The sequence below is a fragment of the Eulemur rufifrons genome, chromosome 2 (assembly GCF_041146395.1).
Source record: "Eulemur rufifrons isolate Redbay chromosome 2, OSU_ERuf_1, whole genome shotgun sequence".
Lineage (NCBI taxonomy): Eukaryota > Metazoa > Chordata > Mammalia > Primates > Lemuridae > Eulemur > Eulemur rufifrons.
In genome coordinates this window covers 124596731-124616493 of record NC_090984.1, presented here as the reverse complement: position 1 = coordinate 124616493, position 19763 = coordinate 124596731, and the positions used below count along the sequence as shown (strand labels likewise).

The window sequence follows — 19763 nt, the reverse complement described above, 5'->3', positions numbered from 1 at the left end:
TTAAGATTTCAATGTGCCCAGGGAATTTCCAACTTAAAAGAACTATAATAAATATTATTAAAATTGGCTTGGTACAGTGGCTCACACCTGTAATCCCAGCACTTTGGGAGGCTGAGGTAGGAGGATGGCTTGAGCCCAGGAATTTAAGGTTGCAGCGAGCTATGATCATGCCGCTGTACTCTAGCCTGAGCAACAGAGTGAAATCCTGTCTCCAAAAAAAAAAAAAAAAAATTAACACTATACTGAACATGTTCAACAAATGGTACTGGAATAATTCAACGTCCTAATGCAAAAATAAAATAATAAGAATCTCAATCTGTACTTTGTACACAAACATAAATGTAAAATTTAAAACTTTCAAAACTTCCAAAATAAAACATAGGAGAAAATCTTTGCAATCAACATAAAAACATATTCAACATCATTACTCATTAGGGAAATGCAAATCAAAACCACAATGAGATACACTGTACCTATCAGAATAGCTAAAACAAAAACAAAAACCAACAAGAACAACTGACAATACCAATTGCTGTCAAGGATGTAAAACAATTAAGCTCTTATAAATTGCTGGTAGGAATACAAAATGGTACTGCCACTTTGGAAACAAAGTTGGCAGTCCATTATAAAGTATACAACTAACATACAACCCAGCAACCCACTCCGAGTTCTTTAACCAAGAGGAATGAATACCTATGTTCACATAAAAACCTGTATGAAATGTCTTTATTAATAACAACCAAAATCTGGAAACAGCCCAAATGTCCTTCCCCTGGCTAATGGAAAAACAAAGTCAGCCGGGCGCGGTGGCTCATGCCTGTAATCCTAGCACTTGGGAGGCCGAGGTGGGCGGATTGTTTCAGCTCAGGAGTTTGAGACCAGACTGAGCAAGAGTGAGATCCCGTCTCTACTAAAAATCGAAAGAAATGATCTGGACAGCTAAAAATAATATACACAGAAAAATTAGCCAGGCATGGCGGCACATGCCTGTAGTCCCAGCTACTTGGGAGGCTGAGGCAGGAGGATTGCTTGAGCCCAGGAGTTTGAGGTTGCTGTGAGCTAAGCTGACGCCACGGCAGTCTAGCCCGGGCAACAGAGTGAGACTCTGTCTCAAAAAAAAAAAAAACGAAAAAAAAACAAAGTATGGCAGGTCCATACAATGGACGCTGCTCAGTAGTAGAAGAGAACTACATGCAACACGAAGGAATCTCAAATGCATTATGCTAATTAGGGCCACACTCCAAAGGCTGCATGCTGGATGATTCTATTTCTATGACATTCTAGAAAAGGCAGGTGCTGGGGTGAGGGAGAGGGTGACTACAAAGGAATTTGCAGGGGTGAAGCAGTTCTGTGTCTTGAACTGTTGTGGTGGTGTACATGTTTGTCAAGAGTGAATCTTACTGTGTGTAAACTGGACTTCAATAAACCTGCTAATGATAATCTGTATCTGCAGCCGCTCCCCAGCGCTGGCATCACCGCTGCAGCTCCACCCCAGATCACCAGGCATTAGATTCTCCTCAGGAGCCGCAACCTGGATCCCTCACATGTGCAGTTTACAGTAGGGTTCCTGCTCCTATGAGAATCTAATGCCGCTGCTGATCCGACAGGAGGCAGCGCTCAGGTGGTGATACCAGCATTGGGGAGCAGCTGTAAGTACAGATGAAGCTTCGCTTGTTCACCCGCCTGCCCGCCGCTCACCTCCTGCTGTGCAGCCAGGTTCCTAAGAGGCCACAGACCTGTATAGGTCCACAGCCAGGGGTTGGGGACTACAGCTCTAGACAACACGGGCACTTACGGCATTTTATTAAAAATCTGTGGTATGTTCCGCTCAGCACCAGAATGCTTACCATCAAGAAAACTATCTAAGTCTAGAATAAGTAAATGAGAAAATGTTGAAATATGATTTCCTCAAACTTACAAAATGTTTCTTTAAAAGTATATTTAAAAAAAAATTCAAGGCCAGGAGCAGTGACTCATGCCTGTAATCCTAGCACTCTGGGAGGCCAAGGAGGGAGGATTGCTTGAAGTCAGGAGTTTGAGACCAGCCTGAGCAAGAGCGAGACCTCATCTCTACTAAAAATAGAAAAATTAGCCTGGTGTGCTGGTAAGCGCCTGTAGTCCCAGCTACTTGGGAGGCTGAGGCAGGAGGATTGCTTGAGCCCAGGAGTTTGAGGTTGCTGTGAGCTAGGCTGATGCCACAGCACCCTAGCCCAGGTAAGAGTGAGACTCTGTCTCAAAAAAAAAAAAAAAAAAAAAAAAAAAAATTCAAATTGTTAAAGAATCTTGACAGATTAGGTGAAAGAGGTTACAGCATTTGGGTGAAAAAAAGATTGACAGGCAATGTCCAATCACCGCAAAGAATAAGCTCGATAGCAATGAGGTAAAGATTTGGTGACAGGTATCATAAAGTGAAATATTCCATAAATTAGACCAGCATTTACAGAGCAGTGGTGGAGCCTGTGGCCCTGAGGGCCATGGGAATGAGAGGTCTCGGCCAGGCCTGCTCTGGCTGTGAGCAGGAGCCTTCTCTGCCAGCCAGGCAGAGTGGCCACAGGGGCTGAGGGGCAGAGGCACAGAGAGACGGCGAGGGGACAGTGGTGAGGGGCCTGGTCAAGACGCCCCTGGGCAGCAGCGTGCTGGAGAACGTTCAACAGCGGACGAGGGTATGTTTGTTATCATCACTGTTACTGATGCAAGGATGTATAGCACACAATTTACAAATTGATAATAAAATATATGCTACCCTTCCCTATAAATTCCATCTAGCCAACTGAATATCACAACTGCTTTCCTTAATTCTTAATAACAGATTTAGTGAGATATAGTCATGTAATATAAAATTAGCTTTTTTAAAGTATATAATCCAGGCCGGGAGCTATGGTGCACACCTGTAATCCAAGCACTTTGGGAGGCTGAGGTGGGAGGATGGCTTGAGGTCAGGAGTTCAAGACCAGCCTGAGCAACACAGCAAGACCCCGCTTCTACCAAAACTTTAAAAAGTATACAATCCCAGTGGTTTTTAGTATGTTCAGAGCTGTGTAACCATTACCACTGATCCCAGAACATTTCCACCACCCCAAAAAGAAACCCCTTACTCATTAACAGTCACTCCATTTCCCTCCTCCCTAGACCCTGGCAGCCACTAACCTAGCTCCAGATTTGCCTATTCTAGACATTTCATATAAATGGAATCATGCATTATTTGGTCTTTTGTGACTGGCTTCTTTTACTTAGCATTTTTCAAGATTCATCCATGTTGTAGCCTATATTAGTATTTAATTTCTTTTTATGGCTGAATGATATTCCATTATGTGGACATAACGCATTTTGTCTATCCTTCACCAGCTGAGAACATCTGGGCTGTTTCCACTGTTTGGCTACTATGAATAATGTTGCTATGAACATCCATGTACACATTTTTGGTTGGACATATGTTTTTAATTCTCTTGGGTAGACACCTACGAGTGGAATTGCTGGGTCATATGGTAACTCTACCCTTGAACCTTTCAGGAACTGCCACACCGTTTTCCCACCAGCGGTACAAGAAAGTCCTAGCCCCGCTCACCATCTATGAATAGGCCTTGGGCTTGGAACGCTTCCTTCCCACAAGATAAACGGTCCCACGGCCTGTGCAGGGCATGTCGCCACGTGTGGGCAGGCTGTTCCCATTTCAGACTCAGCGTGTCCTCCTTGGTCCTGCCTAAGTGCATGCGTCACAGGGCACCTGGCCAACCCCACTACTGCACAGAGGGGACAGGGTCCTCCTGCTGCCACACAAGAGCAGCGCCTGCAGGCCGATGGCCCTGCCTCGGCTGGGGAGGGACCCACTGGCCACGGAGACCAATGCTCACCACGGAAGCTGGTCTTGCTCTGTCCCTTCTCTGTGTGAGCAAAGCCTCCTTCCAGCCAGTGCTCACCTGTGCGTGTTCTCTTTGGCGACTCTGATACCAACATGCAGAGGGCAGAGGTGCTCGGGCTTCTACCCCTGATAACAGCCAACAGATGCCACTCGCCCGACAGAATTGGGTAATAGCTTTGAATACTATAAGAATATTTTCTCCAGCCTCAATTTTTGAGCTCTTCATGGTGTAACAGCAACAGACAAAACACACCTTATAATTTAATCTGCATTATTAACATTTTCTCCTTTACTAGAAATTATAGATAATTGTAGATAGTAACTCAAGCTGTGATCTGGACCATTTGCCAGTTTCCATGGTTCAAGTACTCCTGCCATGGACAACTTCAAGCCAGCAACGCGGTGTCACTGAGGCAGGAGCTGGGAAGAGACGTGCAGTGGTCATCTCCACCACGCAGGCATTAATACAACAGTGAACGGTAGCAAAATGAACAGGAAATAGTGAGTTTTATGCATTACTACCTTTGCTTTTACTATATTTATATAATTTAATTTTTAGTAAGGGCTGTTTATCAGCTAAATTCCCGAAAAGGTACCGAAGGCCGTGCCGCAGGGTGGGGCTGTCTCGCGGGCCTCTGGCACCTGCCGCCTGTGTGGATCCGACTGTGGACGGCGTCACCGCAGTCACCTCAACGCCCTACTGCCTCTTTCTGTAAAAAGTGCATCACGACACTTTCCACAACCCCTCAGCCGGGTTACTAGACACGTTTTATATTTTTGTACTCTTTAGAGAGCTAAACTTACACCATTTGTTTAGTGCCTAAAATGTTTTAATTTTCCTGAAGATGTTTCTGAGGAAATAGATGAAACTGACTACAACATTCAAAATTATCAAAGTAATAAAGTTTAATTATATTTCCTACATTTAAGTCTTCTGGAAGCAAGCAAATATAAGTATGTGTATATCAGAAAAACAGTAACGAAAAATTTTTAAAAGAAAACCTATCTGAAACTCACCAAATACAGTTTTTGCCATAAGAACTCTGATTAGCCTCATTTTCTCAGCAATGATTATTCGTAGGTTCTACTGTTTCCGATACTTTTTCTTTTTTCCATCTTCCGACGGCCAGAGGAAGCAGGAACTGAAACTTCCTGCCCGTTTCGTGTTAGCCTATTGCACCATTGCTGTGAACGTGCTCACCAGACTCCTTTCTCTCAGGGCTGCAGAAGACGCACGAGGCCAAAGCTGACGAAGGTCACAGGGAGTCGGTGCTGCCTGGTGAAAGGCGGCCTCCTTGCCTGGCGCCACCGGCTTTGCAGAATTCCCGCTCGGGGTCTGCTCCTGGCCCGAGCCACACGACTCCGGCGTCCTCACACCAAACCTCACCAGCTCAGCCGTATGAGATCCAGTGCGCCCTGGATTTCTCCCCGCAAGGGAGGGGATGGGACAGCTGCCCGAGGGTCCCGGCGAGTGAGCTGGCCAGCCCTGCTGCCCCCACTACCATTCTGGGACGGGCAGCCTAGACTGCCCCACACCTACCCGTTCTCCACACCGCAGCCTCAGCAGTCTGTCCAAATGCCCAACCCGACCGTCCTGCTCCTTCCCTTAAAACCTTCAATTACCCTCATGACCCTCAGGCGCAAGTCTAACATCCAGATGGTGGTCGGCAGGCCGGTGGCTCCCCTTCCTCCTCTCCCCTCCGGAACCTTCTGTTGCTAACACGGCAGCCTGCTCGCTCCCTCCTCGGGGACTTTGCTTATGTTCTCTCTGCAGCCCGCCCTCATCTCATCCTCCACAGACCGCAGCTTCAACACCAAGTCTCTGGGTCCTCCTGGAGCCCAGGTAAGGTGTGGCCCCTCACAGCACTTGCCCACACACTGCTTTCTCCCACGTGGGACACTGTGTCTGTCCCTTCTCCAGTGGCACAAGCACTTGCTGGGGGAACAGAGACACGGTTCTTCCCAGTTCCCGCTGACTTTCTCCGTGCTTGTGCGCAGAAATCCACTTCATCTGCAAAAAGCTTAATTCACACAGACTATTTGATGGTGACATCTAAGTTTAACTAGATATGGCAATCATGGATGAATTCGCATCAGAACATTCAGAAGTTCTGAGTGAGCCAAGAGTCACTGCCATCAAGCATGCTCTTATATTGTGGGTACTTCAACATCCTTAACTGTTCTTTCTTTTCTTTTTCTGAGACAGATTCTCACTGTGTTGCCCGGGCTAGAGTGCCGTGGCATCAGCCCAGCTCACAGCAACCTCCAACTCCTGGGCTCAAGTGATCCTCCTGCCTCAGCCTCCCCACTAGCTGGGACTACAGGCATGCGCCACCACACCCAGCTAATTTTTTTTTTTTTTTTTTTTTCTGTTTTTAGTTGCCTGGCTAATTTTTTCTATTTTTGGTAGAGACAGGGGCTCACTCTTGCTCAGGTTGGTCTCGAACTCCTGAACCTCAAGCGATCCTCCTGCCTCGGCCTCCCAGAGTGCTAGGATTACAGGTGTGAGCCACCATGCCCAGCCTTAGTGATAGTTTTTGAGTTTTTCTAGGTTTTCCTGTAAACCCTCAAAGACTGTGTAATGGAGAAGCAGAACGGCTCCAGGTGTCCCGGAGGCAGGCCTCACACGGTGGGAAAGCAGGGGGCTCAGGGCTCACCAGGGACGTGGGAGGCCAGGCCGGACTGGCTCCTAGAGAGGGACAGGAGGGGAACAGGTAGAGAAGTCTGCACACAGCTGTCACCTCTACGTAGCCACAGCTGGGTGCATCCAGGCCGCTTAATGAGCCACACACAGGTCACACCCCATCATGACTATTTCATTCTTCATTCTTTTCTCTTTCATATAAAACATTTTCATATTTAATCATTTTCACTTTTGTCTAGTATTTCTGGAGAGTTTATCTCAGTGTTACTGGGAAGCAAAGCTGGGCCAAAGGAGGCACAACCAAAGTGGAAAGTTCCAAATGAAGGGCCGGCAAGTGCACATGGAAGGGACTGAATTTGTCCTTCCTTGCTGGAAAGTGACAGGGCCCTGGTGGCACAAAGGCCTGAAACTACACTACTCACCATCAGGGTTAACATACACTGACTTGATACTAGACTGATTTAGGAATCTTTTTTAGAAAGTAGTGGCAGGAGGCAGGACCATAATACAGATCTATAACATGTTATCCATGGGTCTAAAACCAATGTACAATCACAAAATTTTCCGTTTTAAAGCACAAGCCTTACGTTTCCACAAATGTTTATGGACTTCTCCCTCAAAGCCTTTGCACCTGTGATATTTAGACATTGATGGAATCTGAGGTGAGTCCCACAAAAGGATCCAACGGGTGGAGGCAGCCCAGGGCCTGCCTCTCGGGACTGAGCCAGGGTGGTGTCTCGTCCCCCTACTCCGAGCAGACGCGAGCTGCTGCGGCTCAGCCCTGGGGCAGGTTGCACCCTGACTGTGTGTCCTGCCTGTGCCACCCTCCAGCGCTGACCCTCTCTTACAGGACCCCCACCAGGAAATGCTACAGGAGCCATCCAACAATTAGTGGCTTTCTTGAGCTGCCCACACACAACAAAGCAAGCTCAAAGTGGTGCCAGGCATGCTCAGTTACTTTTTTGTGTGTGTACTAGTTATTACTTACATAAACTGCTTCACAGATTAAACCTTGTGTACTGGCCGGGCGCGTGGCTCAGGCCTGTAATCCTAGCACTCTGGGAGGCCAAGGCAGGATCACTTGAGCTCAGGAGTTGGAGACCAGCCTGAGCAACAGCAAAACACCATCTCTACTAAAAAAAAGGGAACAAAAAAATAGCCGGGTATGGGGGTGTGCACCTGTAGTCCCAGCTAATCGGAAGGCTGAGGCAGGAGGATTGCTTGAGCCCAGGAGTCTGAGGTTGCTGTAAGCTATGATGATGCCACTACACTCTAGCCTGGGTGACACAGTGAGACTGTCCCAAAAAATAAAAAACAACCCAAAATCCTTGTGTACCAATCTTCCAATAGTTCTCCGTTTGCCATTATAATTTGAGGATTTAGCGGCAATGCCACAGCAGTAGCTGCTCTGCTCGCCCCATAAACAAACACTGTCTTTGTTCATCAAGGAGCTGCTATTTAAAAGGGAGGAGAAGAGGCCTGGGGGAGGAAGACGTCCTTTAGTAGAAGGAAGGCTCCCTTTGTAGTGTGCATAATTGCTGTAATCGGAGGTTCTTACAGTACAAGCACAGGATTCACGGTGTCCTGTGGCTGTGCAGAGCGAGGCCCTTGCAGTCTGGGACAGACGTGCTGGGTCAGTTTCCCAAGGGGCAGCCTAACAGCTCGGCCTCTTCACAGAGGGAGGCACATGCCTGCTCTGGCTTGTCGGACTACATTTCCATCTTTGGCTCTGGGCGGGCAGCTAACCTCCTAAGTATAACGTGCCAGGCTGGGTGACCCCACTGGGCGTCTCCCTGGGCTCTCGGGCCAGGCCTGGCACCCCATCCTCCTGCTTCCCGGCACACTCCCACCCTGGGGCTCTCCTTCCAGCAGCCAGGATTCGGAGCAGGACACGTTGAGACGTTTCCTCAGCACCCTCCTCCCCGAAGTGCCTTACACAACACAAAGCCACGGTGGGGAAACCGACAGTGAAAAGAGGAAACAAAAGAGAAAACGTTAGCAAGTTTTAGTGTTCTTGCTTCCTGGTCCATAGTCAGGGTGCTTCCCGACTCCCTCTGAGACGTGTCATCCCAAAGACCACCAGGATGGCTAAATAATAGAAAGGAGAGCTTTACTGGCAATATCAGTTTGCAAACCAGGAAGAGACAGTCTCCACCGTGGACCGAAGGAGCTATCTCTTCAACGAGGGTTGGTTTTTATGCCTCACAGGGCCAGTATCATATTAATACATATTTAGCAGGATTGGGGGAAAAGCTATATATATTCAAATATTTACGAGGGGAGCCAGCCCATACATAATACGTAAACATATATGTAACATGCATCCCATGTTCACTTTGGGGTGGGGTTTGGCATTAAAATGAGGTGGAATTGGCTCCTTAAGTCAAAAGGTGAACTACAGGACACAAAGATGGTTTGTGTATAGTCTCTATGAGCTGGCTGAAACTGGCTTAAGGTCTGCAATTGTTTACCAGAAAAGAGTTTGTATGGCTGGTCCTCCATGCAGTTAGAGCTGTAGTGGTCTGGGTTACAAATCAAAGTTAACAGCCTCTGCTGGTAGGGAGTTTAGCTAAAGGAATTTAGAAATCTGCCATGCCAGCTGGGCCTAGGGGCCGTCTTAGTTGATAAAGGGGAGTCTACTTTGGTCTCTCAGGTCACAGGAATCAAAGCCTTTACCTTACTGAGGGTCGGGGTCCCCTGCCCTCTATTCTGCACAGATGCTAGACAAATCGGCAAACCCAATTCAGCCATATACGACAGGGTACCTATCAGGAGAATCCAATGCAAAGTTGGTTTAATACTAGAAAATCAATAAAAAGGGTCTCCTAAATTCAGGAATGCCAGTTGCACGGGAGGGCACCCAGGCCAGGGGAACAGTTGACCCTACACCAGAATGACCACAACAGGAGCCTGCACTCACTGGCTAGGAACGTGTTAATTATTTTCAGTATCTTTAAGGTGCTTATCAATGGTCTCTTTGCACCGCCAACAGGTGCCTGCACCTCAGTGTTGGCTACACATGGCTATCTGTGGCCTTGTCCCACCCAGGTCCTCTCACGAGTGAGGGCCACCCGGCCATCCACAAGTGACCGGCCTAGAGCTGCAACCTTGCTAAATTCCCTGTAAAGTCTCTTGAGTTGAGCGTACCTGGCACAGCACTGAAGGCCTAGGCAGATGCAGCACTTCAGTGAGCGTTAGCCTGGGTTTCCCTCCTGGCCGTCTGCAGACACTGGAGATACGTGTGTTACCATGTAGAGCATGTGTTCCTGCCTGTATAGTCAACTTTGTGTGTGTGCAAATACACATTTATTTCTGTGTCCCTGGCACCTCATGGAAGAGCCTGCGCAGGAAACAACGACCCTTAGACAAAGGTTTCCTGCAACATCTTACAGGGCACGGTTTTCAGAAACGCACGAGCAGCTTTGTCGGACATCCTGCTTAACTCAACACGCTAGGCGTTACCCTTATCTGCCAGCTTAGTAACTCTAGACCTCTAGGCCAGAGGAAGACGAGGCTAAAAATGGCTTGTTCTTATGAAAACTCAGGCCCAAATGACTCCAGCAGGTTCTACCAATCATAGAAGAAGTCAAACCTTAATAAACAATCCCCAGAACAGAAAGAGAAGGTACGTGCTACAGCTGATTTCTGAGGCTGAAAGTGACTTAGACACCAAAATTTGGGGGATAGCACCAAGGAGGAAAATTAAAGGCCAGTCTCACAAACAGCAGATGCTAGACAAATGAGCAAACCGAATTCAGTAATACACAGAACAATAATCCATCGGGACCAAGCTGGGTTTACAGCAGGAGTACAAAGTGGTTTAATCAGAAAATCACCCAATCCTGATGAAAGAACACACCAGTAATAAAGCAGTCTCCCCAGAAGGACCCCCCCAAAAAAGTTAAATCTCAATGTGGTCAAGGCTCTAGAATGTGAGTGTCAAGTTACAGAAAACAGAGGTCAGAGGAACATGTTACATTAAACCATGGAGATGTAACTAACGACATGCAGACTGTGGGAAGTTCTAAAGGACACATGATCCCCTCTCCAAATAAAAGGGACATGGTAGAGGCAGAACCTTTGGATTAAAAAACAGCTAAAAGAGGTCAGATGCAGTGGCTCACGCCTGTCATCCCAGCACTTTGGGGGCTGAGGAAGGAGGATCTCTTGAGCCCAGGAGTTTGAGGATACAGTGAGCTGTGATCCTGCCGCCACACTCCAGCCTGGACCATGGAGGGAGACAAACAAAAAAACTAAAAGAGCCAGTCATGGTGGTATGTGTCTACAGTCCCAACTACTTAGGAGGCTGACGTAGGAGGATTGCTTGAGCCCAGGAGTTCAAGTTCAGCCTGGGCAACCTAGCAAGACTTCCTCTCTTAAAAAAAAAAAAGAAAGAAAGGAAGGAAGAAACAAAAAAATATATAATTCTTTTTAAAAAAGGAACTAAAAGCGTATCAATCAATTGTAGTGTGCAGACCTTCTTTGGATCCTGATACAAATGTAAAAGAAAACATTTAGGACATTTCCAGGACAATCAAGAAATTACTGATTAGACATTTGCTGAAAATTAAGGAATTATTATAATGTTTTTTAATGTGTGAAAATGGTATTGTGTTTATGTTTAAAAAAAAGATCCGTATCTTTTAAAGAAACATACTGAAATATGATGTCTGGTATTTGCCACAAAATAATTTGGAAGGAGGGACTGAATGGGGGTAAAGATGAAATAAACAGCCATGAGTGGATCACTGTGGAACAGGAGTTGGAGACACGGGGCTTCATAATATTCTTCTATCTTTGGACATGTCTTCAAATTTCCATAAGTAACCACAGGAAAAAGGAAATCAATAAATCAATGTAATTCTTCCCATTAACAGAGTAAACGGAAATTCATGTCATCATTTCAATCAATGACGAAAATCATTAGACAACATCAGGACATGGAACCGGGAGTGGGAAGAGGGAGGTTCAGTCCTGCTGACCCTGCGTATAGCACCAGGCACGTCACTTTACCTCTCTGGGCCCCAATTTCCTCACCGATAGAATAATAGAGTTAAACCACATGCTTTGAAAAGTCCTCCCACTCAACTTTTATTTTTTCCAACAATGTATTGAAAGCCCCCCATTTTTCTTTTCTTTTTTTTTTTTTTTTTGGAGACAGACTCTCGCTCTGCTGCCTGGTTAGAGTACAGTGGCTTCATCACAGCTCACTACAACCTCCAACTCCTGGGCTCAAGGGCTCCTGCTGCCTCAGCCTTCTGAGTAGCTGGGACTACAGGTATGTGCCACCACACCCGGCTAATTTTTTCTATTTTTGGTAGAGACAGGATCCTCGCTCTTGCTCAGGCTAGTCTGGAACTCCTGAGTAAAAGCCTTGGCCTCCCAGAGTACAAGGATTACAGGCGTGAGCCATGGCATCCGGCCTACTTAAATATTAGAATACCCATGTTGGTTTTAAAATTCTAAAATTCTAAAACTCAGATCTCTTACCAGTTATTCATTTATCTTGAGTTTTACCTTCTTCCTTATGATGCTTATTCTGAATCCACACTTTGGAATTTAAAAATCATTCTCCTTAATGAAAATGTAAGCAAAACACAGGACCAGTAGTTCCATTATTTGTTATTTGTAAATATTACCTCTCCACGGGGAGGGACTGTTTCTTTGTTCTTTTTCATCCAAAAATTACTAGAAGAAAAAAAAATTTTTTAGGCCTTTTTATTACAAGAGCCCATTCACCGTTCTATGGTGAACATATTTTGCTCTTACTCTATAAACCTATGTCTTGCTCTTGCTCTGTAAACCTATCTTGTCCTTCCTTAATAAACTTCATTTCTCTTGCCTTGCAAAAAAAGAAAAAAATTTTATAGATGGGGTCTCACTATGTTGGCCAGGTTAGCCTTGAACTCCTGAGCTCAAGGACTCCTCCTGCCTCAGCCTCCCTAGTAGGCAGGACTACAGAGTTGCCACTGCACTTGACGGAAAATTTTAATTTATTATCCTCTTTATATAGGAGCTATAATATGTACATTCCATATATACAAGCCTCATGACATGATGTGGCAAGGGAACATTTAATTTAAAAGCGGAGTTTTAAAGTTGGGTTTGGAAGGAAGAGTAGTGCCTGACTCTTAAGTTATATAATATTTTTCTATTAAAAATTGGTATACTGGCCGGGCGTGGTGGCTCACGCCTGTAATCCTAGCACTCTGGGAGGCCGAGGCAGGTGGATCGCTCAAGGTCAGGAGTTCGAGACCAGCCTGAGCAAGAGCGAGACCCTGTCTCTACTAAAAATAGAAAGAAATTATCTGGATTTTTAAAATTTATTAAAAAAAAAAATTGGTATACTCACTTGAGACCAGGAGTAAGAGAGCAGCTTGGGCAACAAAGTAAGATCCTGTCTCTAAAAACAAGAAACTGGTATCCTATTTTATCTGCCAATTAACAAAGTAACAGCTGGTACCCAGAGATCAGAGACAAGACAGGAATAAATTACGTAGGTACTGAAAGCAGGTCTCCTTAAGTGAAGGACAAAGAATTCATGAAAAATATGGAGAGTAAGCTAGACATACAGGATTAAACCGTAATATCTATTTAGATAAGGAAAACAACCTGTTACTTTCAAGAGCTGATGTTTACATTCAAAGCCCAAAAGACAACAATCTCTCTGTGCCACAAAAATTTAATTACCTGGACAAACAGCCATGCACTCAGGAAGCACAAAGATGGTACCTAACATACAGGAAATACAAATTGCCCTGAGGTAAAAACTGTTCTCTTATGTTCTATCCAACATTTAGCGTAATAGGGCATTCAGATCCTTAAAAAAAAAAAAAAAAAAAAAAAAAAACCACATGGAAATGCCAGCACTGAGCAAGTTCTGACTCATGGGCCAGGATCATCATCACAATCATCCCCTTCAACAGGTATGGGCAGTCAAACAGGTGTGCAGCACAGGCTTACTTACCACTTGGACTACAAAAGGGAGAGAAGTCTCATCTTGAGGATCAGATCCACAGTAAGACTCATTTTACTTTAACAAAAAGTCTGTACAGCAATGGAGAAATCCTTATTTAGGTGCTGTTCTTTTTTCCAGCACTAGTTCACAAAATAAGCTAAGGAAAATCCTCACCCTGGGGAAAGTTCTTGGTTGATTTCCAGTTAGCCCTTCCAGAGCATTTTCAGATACCTGTTGTATTTTTCTGCCCAAAGCCTGAGATGCTGAATGGATTTCTATGTTCCAGGAATTCTTAGAAGTCAAGGCTGTGGCCACTGTAACAGGGAACTGAGCCAGCAGCTGGGGTCTGGGTGACAAGCTGTCCTGGTAATTCTTTGTCTAAACTATAAACTAGACAGAACTTCGGAGCCACATTTATAAAAGTGTGCAAATAACCACAGCCCAAAAGAAATGAAAAGCTACAGGTGGGAGTATTTTGCAATTCTTAATTGGCTCTTTTTCATCCTGCTTTAATTATTGTTTAAACCAAGCTTTCTAGCCTCCCTCATTAGCCCATTGGTAAATGAAGTGTTAATATTTGTGTGCTTTGCTTAAGTATTTTATCTGCAAGCCATTCCGCACTGCGCAGTTGTCAACATTTGCTTCTGACAGATGGAATCAAGGCCTAGGCCTCCCTTAAACAAAACATCCTTCCCAAAAGAAGTGCAATTCTTCTTTTTTTTTTTTTTTTTTGAGACAGAGTCTCACTCTGTTGCCCAGGCTAGAGTGAGTGCCGTGGCGTCAGCCTAGCTCACAGCAACCTCAAACTCCTGAGCTCAAGCGATCCTCCTGTCTCAGCCTCCCGAGTAGCTGGGACTACAGACATGCGCCACCATACCCGGCTAATTTTTTCTATATATATATTTAGCTGTCCATATAATTTCTTTCTATTTTTAGTAGAGATGGGGTCTCGCTCTTGCTCAGGCTGGTCTCGAACTCCTGAGCTCAAACGATCCGCCCACCTCGGCCTCCCAGAGTGCTAGGATTACAGGCGTGAGCCACCGCGCCCGGCCTAAGAAGTGCAATTCTTCCCCCCAAGAGACGAGGTCTCACTCTATTGTCCAGCCTGGAGTGCAGTGGCCCAATCAGAGCTCACTGCAACCTCTAACTCCTGGGCTCAAGCGATCCTCCTGTCTCAGCCTCCCAAAGTGCTCGGATTACAGGCGTGAGCCAGAGCACCTGGCCGAGTAGAGCAATTTATTAAAAACTGCTTGCCATTCTTTGTTACCACAAACGTTCTCTGTGGATCTCTGACCAGTAACATGCATGTATACACACACAGTTTGCAAACGAGAACCATTCAACGTGAAGTCCTAGGATGGTAAAGTTGGCCATCGTCTGAAGAAAACGACTAATAGTCTCAGCGAAACCAAAATGAAAAATATACACGCTGTCTACGTCAAGAACTCTTTAAATATAAGAACCAGTGATCTTCGAAAATAAATGAGGTACGTACAAACTCACTAGCTGACTCTCTTATGCTCAAAAGTTCTGTCAACAGCCCCCGGAGTGGCGGTGGCACCTTGGTTCCATCGGACCAAGGGGACTGACACAGGAACCTTCGGGGCCGCGGGACGGCTCCGGACAGCATGTCCGGGCGCCCCTCAACCTGGAGCACTTGGGGACGGGCCCGTGGCGGGTGTGCAGAACCGGGGGTGTCTCCCCTTGCAGTCACCCCTGCAGGCCAACCTCCACAGGCACCCCACTTACCCGCCTCGGTGCCGCATCCCTGCGCTCGGCACCTCGCTCCGGGGCAAGCTGACAGCGGCGGCCAGCGAAGGCGCGGCAGACAGGTGGGAGAAGGGTCTTCCTCCCGCGCCGCAGGGCAGCCATGACCTCACACCCGCCGGCTTCCGCGGCGCACGGCCGAGTCGCGACAGCGCGAGGGGCTGCCTTACGGCAGAGTCGCAAAGCCCGAGGGACAGGAGCTGCGCGGCCGACTGTGCGTTTTCCCCGAGGCGTGACGGGCTGCGGGGGCGGCGGGCCGGCGCGGCGGACTTTGGCGGCCACTCTCCGGTCGCGCCATTCCCGGCTGCCTTATGGGGGACAGCGGCTGACGCGGCGCGGCACGGCGCGGTGGGTGGCGAGGCGCGGACGCCGGCTGAGGTTTTTCCCGGGGTGTGCGGTGTTCGGCCCAAGGGCGGGGCTGCCGGGCCGGGACGAGGCGGAGAGCTGCGGCAGTCGTGGAGGCTGCGGGGTGCCCCATGGCGCGGGCGGTACAGGTGAGCGCTGCAGGCGCGGGGTCTTCTCCACTCGCCGGGGGGCGGGCGCGAGTCCCCGCGGGACTGCCCCTCCCCCGCGCCCACCTCTCGCGGCCTTTGCGCACTGGTGGGGCCGGGCCGGACTCGGCGCCGTCCCCACCCGCGGATCCGGCGCGGCCGGGCTTCCTCCGTCCTCGCCCGGCTACCCCGGGCGGGCCGGTTCTGCTCCCGCCCTGCCCTGCCCGCCGGGCGCCCCGCGCCCCCGCCCCCGCGCGCCCATTGTGAGGTCAGGGCCGGCGGGCGCGTCGGGGGCCCGGGCCGAGACGCCCGGAGCGGCCGCTGCGGCCAGTAGCTGCCGCCGCCACCTCCGGCCCCTTCACCGGCCGCCCCTTTCAGACCTAGCCGGGAGGGGTGAGAGGGATGCAGCTTGGGGCCCCGCTCCGGTGCCGCACCCCGTAAAGGGCTGATCTTCCATCTCGCCACCTCAACTACGGGAACCAAGAGCGCAACCAGCTCAGACTTCTCCTGGGTAAAGCGCTGGGAGGGAAGGGCGAGAAGGGGGAAGGAGCTGAGGCAGCCTGCCCTGCGCGGGCCTCCAGCCTCGAGAGATTGGTTTCAATTGATTGTCCACCTCGAGTGAGCCGCTTGGTAGACACCCAAGAGAGTGAAAGATGCGTTAAGCCATTCGGACTCTTAAATGGGAGGCGAGTGAACGAGCTATTCGTAGCTGTCATGGTTTTGCGGTGTGTATTTTTGGAACATGGTAGGGACTGGGGAGGTGCTAGTCCTCGAAAGCCCAAGATGGTCCCTTCAACATAATTCCTGTCGCTGTTCCTTTCCCGTGGAATTCTGTGCCTCTGCAGAGACACAGCTGCGGGGAACACGTGTGAAGAGCTGAGGGGTCGGGTGGAGAAGTGCACAAAGGCGGAGAGCAATGTAGAAATGCAGGCTGATGGGAGTAAAGACCACACAGATGGAGAGGGCTTAGAACCTGGGAACCAGTGGTACTTGTTTCAGTGGCTTCAGTTTCTCTTGCTTAGAGTTATTTTTTCTGGAAACCAGGCGTGTCTATTTGGCAGGGTAGAAGAGTTAACGTTTTGCCTTCCACAGAGGTTCCCTGCTGGTTCCAAAAAATAGTTTACAGCGTTAAAACATTCCGGTATTAGTATTTGTGCAGTTTCTAAAGTGACTGTTCAACCTCTTATGAAACCATATGCTGCTCTCTTTTATAGTTGAAGAAACTTGAAATTCCCAGGCCCAGAGCTCCAGCTCATACTCCACATTGCAGTAACTGCCGTCTGTTCTTACGTTTAGGTTATTTTCCGGAGAGGGATGATAAGTCATCCTTTATTTACTGGGGTGTGCCTGTCTTTGGGATTGCAATAAGGACAAGCTCTTTTATAAAGTATATCTTTAAAAAATGAAGATTGTAGAATGAATTAATATACGACTAGCATTCTGCAGAGACTTTATGCTGTAATAAATTATCATTTTTGTCATCTTTTAGTGCTTGTGAAACTGAACACTACAAAAGTATGGATATGGGAAACCAACATCCTTCTATTAGTAGGCTTCAGGAAATCCAAAAGGAAGTAAAAAGTATAGAACAGCAAGTAGTTGGCTTCAGTGGTCTGTCAGATGACAAGAATTACAAGAAACTGGAGAGGATTCTAACAAAACAACTGTTTGAAATAGACTCTGTAGATACTGAAGGGAAAGGAGACATTCAGCAAGCTAGGAAGAGGGCAGCACAGGAGACGGAGCGTCTTCTCAAAGAGTTGGAGCAGAACGCAAACCACCCACACCGGATTGAAATACAGAACATTTTTAAGGAAGCCCAGTCCCTCGTGAGAGACAAAATCGTGCCATTTTATAGTGGAGGCAACTGCGTACCCGATGAATTTGAAGAAGGCATCCAGGATGTCATTCTGAGGCTGACGCATGTTAAAACCGGGGGGAAGATTTCCTTGCGGAAAGCAAGGTATCACACTTTAACCAAAATCTGTGCAGTGCAAGAGATTCTTGAAGACTGCATGAAAAAGCAGCCTTCCCTGCCACTCTCTGAGGATGTGCATCCTTCTGTGGCCAAAATAAACTCTGTGATGTGTGAAGTGAACAAGGCCAGAGGCACTCTGATAGCACTTCTGATGGGAGTGAACAATAATGAGACTTGCAGGCATTTGTCTTGTGTGCTGTCAGGGCTGATTGCAGATCTGGATGCTTTAGATGTGTGCGGGCGTACAGAAATCAGAAATTATCGAAGGGAGGTAGTAGAAGATATCAACAAATTATTGAAATATTTGGATTTGGAAGAGGAAGCAGATACTACCAAAGCATTTGACCTGGGACAGAATCATTCCATTTTAAAGATAGAAAAGGTCCTCAAGAGAATGAGAGAAATAAAAAATGAACTTCTCCAAGCACAAAATCCTCCAGAATTGTACCTGAGCTCCAAGACAGAATTGCAGGGTTTGATTGGACAGTTGGACGAGGTAAGTCTAGAAAAAAACCCCTGCATCCGGGAAGCCAGGAGGAGAGCGGTGATCGAGGTGCAAACCCTGATCACATACATTGACTTGAAGGAGGCCCTTGAGAAAAGAAAGTTTTTTGCTTGTGAGGAGCACCCATCGCATAAAGCAGTCTGGAATGTCCTCGGAAACTTGTCCGAGATCCAGGGAGAAGTTCTTTCGTTTGATGGAAATCGAACCGATAAGAACTACATCCGGCTGGAAGAGCTGCTCACCAAGCAGCTGCTGGCGCTGGATGCTGTGGATCCACAGGGAGAAGAGAAGTGTAAGGCTGCCAGGAAACAGGCGGTGAAGCTGGCCCAGAACATTCTCAGCTATCTCGACTTGAAATCCGATGAATGGGAGTACTAAAATACCAGAGATCTCATGTTTGATATTGCTTGTTTTGCACTTTATATATGCTTCTATGTATTTATAGAGAGCTTTCGGTTCATTGAGCCTACATGTGATTTATACATGCATATTGCAATCTCAGTATTTATGATTTAAGCAAATTATATTCAGTATCTCTGCTGCTTTTGATGTTTCAAAACAAATATCATTACAGCACATTAACTTTTCCATTTGGATCATTATCTGTATGATGTGGTGTGGTTTGTTTGGTTTGTCCTTTTTATTTTATTTTTTTGCGTTTTTAATCAGAAGATGAAATAGAGGCAGCTTTTGTAATTAAATGGGTTGTGTAAGCATTAAAATGCAGATATTTCAGGATCTAGAAATAGACATAACCTTACATAGTACTAGAAAAATTATGAGAAAGGGGAAAATTTGGGTGAAATAGGAGTAAGATCCAAACACAGAAGTAGTAAAATGATATGTTTTATTGTGCTAAATAAAGCAGAAGAGGTTGGTTTTTTTTTTTTTTCCGCTTGTAAAGCCTTATTAGTCCCACCCAGTTTAATGGGGTGGATTTTTTTTTTTGTTTATTTGGACCATCTGTTCTTTTATAAACATTTTTTGTTTGAAAAACCACGTATTTCTCCCATACTCTGCATTTTAAAGGGGGGAATCTTGTTTTTGTGTGCAACATAAGAAAATTATGAAAACGAACAGCCAAAAATCCCTTGAGATTACATTGAAGAGAAGGGATAAAGTACCAGCTATTAAATACCTTCGAATTGTTGTTTTTGTTTATAAAATCTGAACTTAATGATTTTCCTTAGTGAGTAAATAGTAAGGACGGGAACATTTAAATGAAGTTAATGGACCATTTAAAAGGAAAATAAAGGAAACACCCATACCTGTAGTTGGAGAATAAAAACTGGAGATGAGTTACCAACATCAGGTTACACTAAAACCAAGCAAAAAAGTCTGAATGTAGTATACAGTGGTTTTTCTTCTGTCATTCAAAGCTGTACATTGGACAAACTTGTTAAACATACCCAGTGCTATTTTACAATATGTGAGAGCAGAAACCATCAGTAACTCTGAAGGACCAGGTGTTTATAGCTTTTCAGAGGAAGTTAGCTGTTAAGTACTCACATCTTAAATATCACCTGCTGGAAATTAAACGCTTGCTCTGGGTACCTGCCGA

At 46.6% G+C, this 19763-nt stretch overlaps 2 protein-coding genes across 4 annotated transcripts in view; one reads left to right on the top strand and one right to left on the bottom strand.

The window, feature by feature from the left end:
* COA8 (cytochrome c oxidase assembly factor 8) overlaps window positions 1–15343 on the bottom strand; it is a 30262-nt gene extending 14919 nt beyond the window's left edge. For 2 of the 3 annotated variants that reach the window (XM_069490505.1, XM_069490520.1), the window contains exon 1: window positions 15211–15343. In XM_069490505.1, the coding sequence (XP_069346606.1) occupies window positions 15211–15333 (123 nt within the window). In that variant the 5' untranslated portion in view covers window positions 15334–15343. Of the gene's footprint in view, window positions 1–15201 lie in introns of all 3 variants that reach the window. The other variant, XM_069490513.1, reaches the window with a different exon arrangement.
* A 348-nt stretch (window positions 15344–15691) lies between these two features.
* BAG5 (BAG cochaperone 5) lies at window positions 15692–18940 on the top strand. The gene is made up of 2 exons (XM_069465321.1): window positions 15692–15722; window positions 17209–18940. The coding sequence occupies exon 2, from the start codon at window positions 17237–17239 to the stop codon at window positions 18578–18580; it is 1344 nt and encodes a 447-aa protein (XP_069321422.1). The 5' UTR covers window positions 15692–15722; window positions 17209–17236; the 3' UTR covers window positions 18581–18940.
* The last annotated feature ends 823 nt before the right edge of the window (window positions 18941–19763 follow it).